Below are 7,871 nucleotides of genomic sequence, written 5' to 3'. Positions count from 1 at the left end.
TCCTTTTCTGTCTTTCTTGTTTTCATCTTTTCAACCGGGCAGGGCACTTGGCTCTTAGCAACACAAGAGAGTGGGGGAATAGAATTGACTGTGTGAGTCTGACTGCACAGTTGTCTGAACTCGGTTCACTCCGTCTTTCCCTCACACTGACAACCCCCCACCACCACCACCCACACACACACACACACACACACACACACACACACACACACACACACACACACACACACACACCACCACCACCACACTCAGATAAATAGGTGTTAGAGCAAGATAGAGAGAAAGAGAAACAGAGAGACTGAAAGAGTTAGAGGCCTGCCAATCGTAGACCAACACCAGAGACCCCAAACTAAGCGTCTAACAAATTGAATGTGTGCTTAGATGGCAGCGGCAGAGTTAGATGAGTGGTGCAGATTGCATGTGAGAGATGCTGGTAGTGGACCAGCCGTGCCTGGCCAGGGAACAGGCATGCCTCAGAGATCCAACAGCTTGTTAAGAGAGAGAGTGCTGTCAGAATGCTAACCAGACAATTATCTAGTGCTATTGATTGAAATAGGAAAGAGCTAATTACCATTGCAGGGTTAGTGGGTAGAAAGAAGAAACCAGTGTTCCTCACAAATCAAGGTCCTTTGGCACAAGGTTTTCCACAAAATAGTATTATTTGTTCTGCTACTGTTAACTACATCTTATCATGGCATCTCATGTTTACGCGGAACATTCGCGAAGCCGTAAACAAAAGCGTATGCATTGTTTACGCGAGCCCTGTGCCTCGGCGTGCACTCTGCTAACAGCAGGGCAGGAGGGAGGCTGAGATGCAAACAGGACCCTGCAGAGTGCAATCTGTCCACCGCTTTACTGAAGCCTCCGCTTGTGTCCTTACCTTTCCTGCATGCTTTTTTTTTACAGCTGAGGCCATGTGAGTCTTTCATCGTTGGGTGACTTTGAGCCTTGCCACAGGGCACTGTTGCAATTGTGTGTGTGTGTGTGTGTGTGTGTGTGTGTGTGTGTGTGTGTGTGTGTGTGTGTGTGTGTTTCTGCTCTGCACTCTGTCAGGTTTCTCTGGACGATTTAATCAGATTTCTGCTGAGTCAGCTACAACTATTTGGAGCACACGCCTCGTTTTCCGACTTTCTATTTCATTTGGAGGGCACAGGATGCAAAACCTTCCTCACTCACACTTTGTTACTCCATCTCTCTCTCCCCCACTCTCTCTCTCTCTCTCTCATATTTATCTTTAGTCCTCTCATTATTTATTTCCTCTCTTTGTCTCTCTCTCTCTCCCTCATGGTTGTTTGATTGTGCTTTGCAGCTCAGCTGTTCATACTGGAGTAATAATATAATCAAGGTGACTCCGAGTTCCATATTGCCAATCGTAACCAAATCTCCGCAGGTCCTCGCCAAAGCATCTTTAGTTCCATGTATGACCTCCTTGGCTACCGGCCACTCTGTGAGTCATGGCAGTCTGTTTGCAAGCGGCCTACTTCAAAGCAACCCCTTCACTCCCGGGAAAATGCTCTATATCCCAGGGATTAGAATGGCACTCATGGTTTTAACCACAGTAAGCCACAATAGAGAGCAAGGCAGCTCTTCCTTTCCTCTGCCCCAGTGCGGTACCATATGAGCTCTGCTCTGGCCAGCACTGCTGTTTCAGGAGTACATAAACATTTACATGGCAGTGCTGTGTGGGGAGGAATTCAGCGGGGCATGACTTGAGTCCGGTTTGCTAAAGCTGGCGCAAACAGCGTAGTGCGTGGTTGATACTTAAACTGACGCTTTACTGCTCAGTTGACTATCTGTACACAATTTTACCGTTGGGGCCTGTTCTAAGGAAGCTTTTTTTATTTCACTGAAAATCATTTATAACGGTTCATTTACTACTCCTATATGACACGTACAGTATATGTGTGTTTAGTGGCAATACCATGACATAGCAGTTCAGAGGTAGTCCCAGTCTGATTAAGAGACGTTAATTAAATGTGGGCTGGCATTCACAGTGGTGCCTTTGTGAGCAGCCTTACAGTCTGTATGCTAAACTTGGCTCTCTCCTCCTTCTCGCTGGCTTGGCTCTTTTGTAAGACATTGTTCCATTGTTTTTTTGTGTGTGTGTGTGTGTGTGTGTGTGTGTGTGTGTGTGTGTGTGTGTGTGTGTGTGTGTGTGTGTGTGTGTGTGTGTCGTTTCCAGCTTGGAGTTATAAATCAACAGCCTTTCCCTAAACTTTTCCCCTCTCAAGGAAGTTTTCATGTTTGCCACATTTTACTGTGAATGGACATTATAAAAAGTGCAATCTCTAAAACTGGATAGAATGGCTGTTGTCTTATATATGTGTACGATTGTATAGCATTGAGTGATGAATGTGTGAGCTGAAGTGACTTCCTCTCGTTTCAGCTCATCATTAAGACATACGTCCTCCACGGCCAAGGTGTGTTTGGTGTGCGGTGATGAAGCATCTGGGTGCCACTATGGCGTGGTCACCTGCGGCAGCTGCAAGGTCTTCTTCAAACGAGCAGTGGAAGGTGAGACAGCCCATCCCTGACAACCTCCTAGCACATCCCCCTCAGGGCAGAGCTGAGCTTTTATGGGGATACGAGCACATCTCCATGCACACATGCATTATCTCATACACATACACATCTCCATACACACATGCATTACCTCATACACATACACATCTCCATGCACACATACATGAAGTCAAGAGGCTTTGGTTGACTTCATACTCACTTCATAATGCTCTCAGATACACAAGAGACTTTTTTATATGTTTATGAGCAGATTAGACCTTTCAAGCAAACTATTGACAAATTATGCATTGGAAGGGTGGGACATGAAAACGCTCTTGAAATATGATCATTTTAGAACTTGACAGATGAGTGTATTTTAGCAAATGCTTTTATTATGAAGTTGGCCTATATTTCCCAAGTCACAGCCCCAGGGATAGCCATAATGCCAGAATGTTCCTTGTTCCAAGCAAGTATGAAAGCCCCACTTCTCCCAGAAGTACTTAAAGAGTGAAGCGTTAATAGAGTTTTAGACAGTCAGGAAAAGATCAACAATGCTTGAAGACTCCAAAGATAAGGCTCAAGTTTGAGAAGGCCATAGAGCAGAGTGAGGAATGAGGAACCCCCAACAACACCTGCCTTCACTGGAGAGCAGCACTTCCCTCTGGGGAGAAAACGATTCCCAAAACAATAACTTATTTTACATTGGGTGTGTATGTAGGCGTGGGTGTGTAAATCACACTATGTATCTTTCGATGTTTGCCAAATCAAACTGGCATATTCCATATTTATTTCAAATTTCACATTTATTTTCAGCTCAGAGCACAGAAACATACATTAGCCGAATGCCTCTAAACACGGGGCTCAGCATAATTGATGTGCTCTGGGGTTAGGAGCTGCCTGAACTGGAAAAGTGTGCGCAGATGTACCCCTACATTAGCCAGCAGTGCCTCCACAGCAGGCTGGAGCTGGAGCTGGAGCTGGCGCTCCGCTCGCCTTTCCTCGGCTTAGAGAGAAACTTTCAAGGCAAGAAAAGTGCTGAGTAAGCTCGAGTCTCCCACACCAGACCCAACACCCCAGAGACTGTGTGCAGGAGAGGGGAAGGGGGGAGCGAGAGAGAGATCGAAGGGAGGAAGAGGGAGAGATGGTCAGAATCGATTTCAAAGAATCTGTAGTTTTCTTTACAGTTTTAATTCCAAGGCCGTGGTTGTCGGATAATTCCAACATGGCGTTGGCTAGTATGAACTGAAATGAGGTTTTTGTAACCATAGGAACAGAACGTGCTTGTTCTGCAGACATAGTATGCCCCATATATGAAACTAGGCACACAGTGCTTATGTGTGGACCACAGCCCATACTAATTCATATTCATGTGAAGTTAATTTATATTGAGACCACAGCTGTCTGTCTACAACACTTCTTTCTGTTCTGCATCTGTAAATGCAGTTTCTTAAAACCTAACATGCTTTTCGAATCTGAATGTAGTAACTCATTTATCTTAGGTCTGAGGCTCTCTTTTTCTCTATCTCTCTCTCTCTCTCTCTCTTTCTTTAACACACACACACACACACACACACACACACACACACACACACACACACACACACTGACTCAGGCAGCCTGCACATATACAGCATAAACAAACACAGTCGACCAGCTGTTTCAGTGCCAGGACTCTAACTGCATTCACCTGCCTATTAAATCACAGCTCATTTTGATGCCGTGCACTGCTGCCACCAACATGTATCTACCCAAACCTGATTAGGGTTGGTTTTGCTATGGAATCAAAAGGTCATTATACTCTAAAGAGTGTTATTATTTGATAGGGAAATCATTTACAGTATGTTTTAATGTAAATACTGTGAGGAGATGCAACATGTTTGTTGGCAAATTGTTGTTAATGTTTGCATGACGTTGGTTATGGGAACATTTTGCTCTATCACATTGTCCTGTCATGTCACATTACTGTTATCTGAGATGCACTCTAGCAATCTTAAGCCTCACCTCACCTCTCTCTTTAGTCTGTAACACACATCTTCTCTCTCTCTCTCTTCTCTCTCTTGTCTGTCTTTCTCTATCTATCTATCTATCTATCTATCTATCTATCTATCTATCTATCTATCTATCTATCTATCTGTCGGAATGGAATGGATCATTTTCCTTACCAGTTTCTGGAACTGTCTAGAAATAGAAAAGTAAAATGCTTAAACAAGGCATGTTGCCTGTACCCAACAGTGGCTCGGATATTCTCTCTCTCTTTCTCCCTGAGTGTGTGTGTGTATGTGTGTGTGTGTGTGTGTGTGTGTGTGTGTGTGTGTGTGTGTGTGTGTGTGTGTGTGTGTGTGAGTGTGTGAGTGTGCGTGTGCGTGTGCGCGCGCGCGCGCGCGCGCGTGTGTGTGTGTGTGTGTGTGTGTGTGTGCGTGCGTGTGTATGTGTGTGTGTGTCTGCTACCTCACCTGACCTCTAACTAGCTATGGGCACAAAGGGTGGGGGAGGGAATAAGGAAGGAAGAGTAAAGAGATAGATGGAACAGGAGAGAAGACTAGAGAGATAGATGAAACAGGAGAGAGAAGTAGAGAGATAGATGGAACAGGAGAGAAGACTAAAGAGATAAATGGAACAGGAGAGAAGGTAGAAATGAAGGGCAATAACAAGGGAGTCAGATGAAGATGAAGTCCGATGCAAAAGGATCTGGGTTGAACAGATACGGAGAGGTGAGTCAGGGACGGAAGATAAACTGAAAAAGGGAAAAAGACAGAATAGAGGAAGGGTAGAAAGGGTAGAGAGAGAAAGAGAGACATCCACCACTTTTCCCAAATGAAACATCAGTGCAGAGAACACAGTGACCAGTCAACACTTATAGTGTGTGTGTGTGTGTGTGTGTGTGTGTGTGTGTGTTCAGTACACATCATCAGTGGAGGATCACAATAGACGTAAGAATCCAAAGGTAACGCTCAGGTTTGTCAACTAGGTTTTGTGAGTGACAAATACAAATGGTGTCACCTAGCCGCAGAGGAAAATGAAGTTTTGACTGCATGATGAAAACCAAATGAAGATCAGCTCTAATCAGGAAGTGTGCTGCATTGTAAACGCTTTTCTCTTTTTTCTTCCTCCTCTTTCATTATTTGTATCGGCGTCACACTCAGGTTCCTTCTGCTGTTGCTCTCTGTGTGTTGCACACATTCCCCTCCATAAAGCGCACCAGCTGCTCATCCTCACAGCTCCGCTCATCTGTTTACGATCAGAAGAAGATTTTCATTTTCGGCTGGAATTCCAGGCTGGCATGGAGAACAGTGCCGACATTTGTTTTAACATGGCACTTTATGTAAAAGCTCAGCTTATAACCCATCCTTCCCCTTCAATCTTTCTTTTTCTTTTTCAAAGCAATCAACAATTCAGGTGTTGTCGAGGGAAAAGTCCAGTCTAAAGGTAATTGTTTTAACATGGCACTTCATGTAAAAAGTCAGCTTATAACCCATCCTTCCCCTTCAATCTTTCTTTCTTTTTCAAAGCAATCAACAATTCAGGTGTTATCAAGGGAACAGTCCAGTCTAAAGATAATTAGATGAGCTGTGAATTAGGATGATGGGTGGCTAGAGATTCCATCTGTTTGAGGTAATTTGTTTCTCATTTGGAAAAGGGTATATCAGCTTTAACTGTAAAACAATGCCAGCAATTATGCAGAGAGTCTGATATTTGGTCCACCAAGGAATAATTGACAACTGATAGTGAAGAATTGAGCCCTGGTCAGTTATGATGACTGGTTAGTCAGTGCTGTATGATGATTGGTTAGTCAGTGCTGTATGATGATTGGTTAGCCAGGCTGGTCAGTGCTGTATGATGACATGTTGGTCAGTGCTGTATGATGACTGGTTAGTTAGGCTGGTCAGTGCTGTATGATGACTGGTTAGTCAGTGCTGTATGATGACTGGTTAGTCAGTGCTGTATGATGATTGGTTAGTCAGGCTGGTCAGTGCTCTATGATGACATGTTGGTCAGTGCTGTATGATGACTGGTTAGTCAGGCTGGTCAGTGCTGTATGATGACTGGTTAAAGTCAGGCTCAGTACAGGTTTGACTCAGGGTGGTCAGCGGTATGCAGCTTTGGTACTAATTAATCTACTGCTTGTGTGTGTGTTTAATACAGCAGCCTACGGTAGGACAGTAATGTATAAACTATGTGAAAGCTTGGCACTGATGCCATGCACACTTTATTCACAAAAAAATCATACCTATACATCCCTGTGAAATATGGCGTTTTCCACACATACACCCCCCCCCCCCCCCCCCCACAGCTGTGACTGTGGAGGGTTGCTCCAGACTAGGACACACAGACTTTAGGGCAGCTTCTCTGGTGTGGATGGGTTCCATATGGGCAGCACAGCCTCACTTTATTATTCACACGTCAACAATACTCTGCCATGTTGTTAGCTTTAATACTGAGCGTCGCTCATATGGTCTCTGTGTGTGTGTGTGTGTGTGTGTGTGTGTGTGTGTGTGTGTGTGTGTGTGTGTGTGTGTGTGTGTGTGTGTGTGAGAGTGCGTGCTGGTGATTTTAATACTCATTGTTTATAGGCTTCTATTGAACTTGGAGGCCAGCACAGCAATGGCTCAGACTTGTTCTAGCAGTGGGCTGTGTTTGCAGTAATGTGGCCAGGGCATGGTAACTGTAATACAGATGGGAATCAGTCCTGCTCCAGCATGCCGCTAGCAAAAGTCATCTGAGGACGCTATCCTTCACAACTAGAAATGTGATTGGATAGCCTCTGTGCCAATCAGAAAGTGCATCTGATAATAGAACCACCCACCCCAAGCTGGTAGAGACACATGGGGTACTGTGATCTCAAGTATAAAACAGAGGTACCAGCCGCACAATTAGATATTCAGTTACAGTATTCTCTTCAAAAAGACCCAACCATAGACAGGCAACACATCTGACCCTAGGATATTGCTAAGCATCCAATTAGTCACCAATGACTGTTCCCCTGCTAAGACAAAATTATACTTATTCCAGCTGTCAGCGTTAATCAGGCCTCCTCATTAAAATGAATGGGAAGACCTCAGTTATACCTTTCACCAGGTTTTGGCCTGTCTAGACAAGCAGTGTCCCAGAGGGGCTGCTGACACTTATGCAACAGCCAGGTAGGGTCATCTGTGCTCTGGGCTGAGAGTAGCCCCAGATGACCCTCGGCTGCTTTGCTTCGCCCGTGCAGAGGCTTCTGCTTTAGATATCTCCCATCTCTTTCCCTATCCTGCCTCACACCTTTGTTCTTTGACATGAATGCAAAAAGGGCTTGAGTGCTCAGAGGATATACCTTTTGTGTTCACGCAAATGCACCAGGGAGGGAAGGGGAGGGGAGGGGAGCAGGGGCT

At 44.9% G+C, this 7,871-nt stretch overlaps 1 protein-coding gene across 3 annotated transcripts in view; it reads left to right on the top strand.

The window, feature by feature from the left end:
• Nucleotides 1–7,871, top strand: part of nr3c2 (nuclear receptor subfamily 3, group C, member 2) — a 64,000-nt gene that overhangs the window by 32,928 nt on the left and 23,201 nt on the right. For 2 of the 3 annotated variants that reach the window (XM_031559345.1, XM_012831317.2), the window contains exon 3: nucleotides 2,387–2,514. In XM_031559345.1, the coding sequence (XP_031415205.1) occupies nucleotides 2,387–2,514 (128 nt within the window). Of the gene's footprint in view, nucleotides 1–2,386; nucleotides 2,515–5,883; nucleotides 5,929–7,871 lie in introns of all 3 variants that reach the window. The other variant, XM_031559344.2, reaches the window with a different exon arrangement.

This window comes from Clupea harengus, chromosome 22 (assembly GCF_900700415.2).
Source record: "Clupea harengus chromosome 22, Ch_v2.0.2, whole genome shotgun sequence".
Taxonomy (NCBI): Eukaryota; Metazoa; Chordata; class Actinopteri; order Clupeiformes; family Clupeidae; genus Clupea; species Clupea harengus.
Note: the sequence above shows the minus strand (reverse complement) of the source record. Positions and strands in the feature narration are given on the sequence as shown.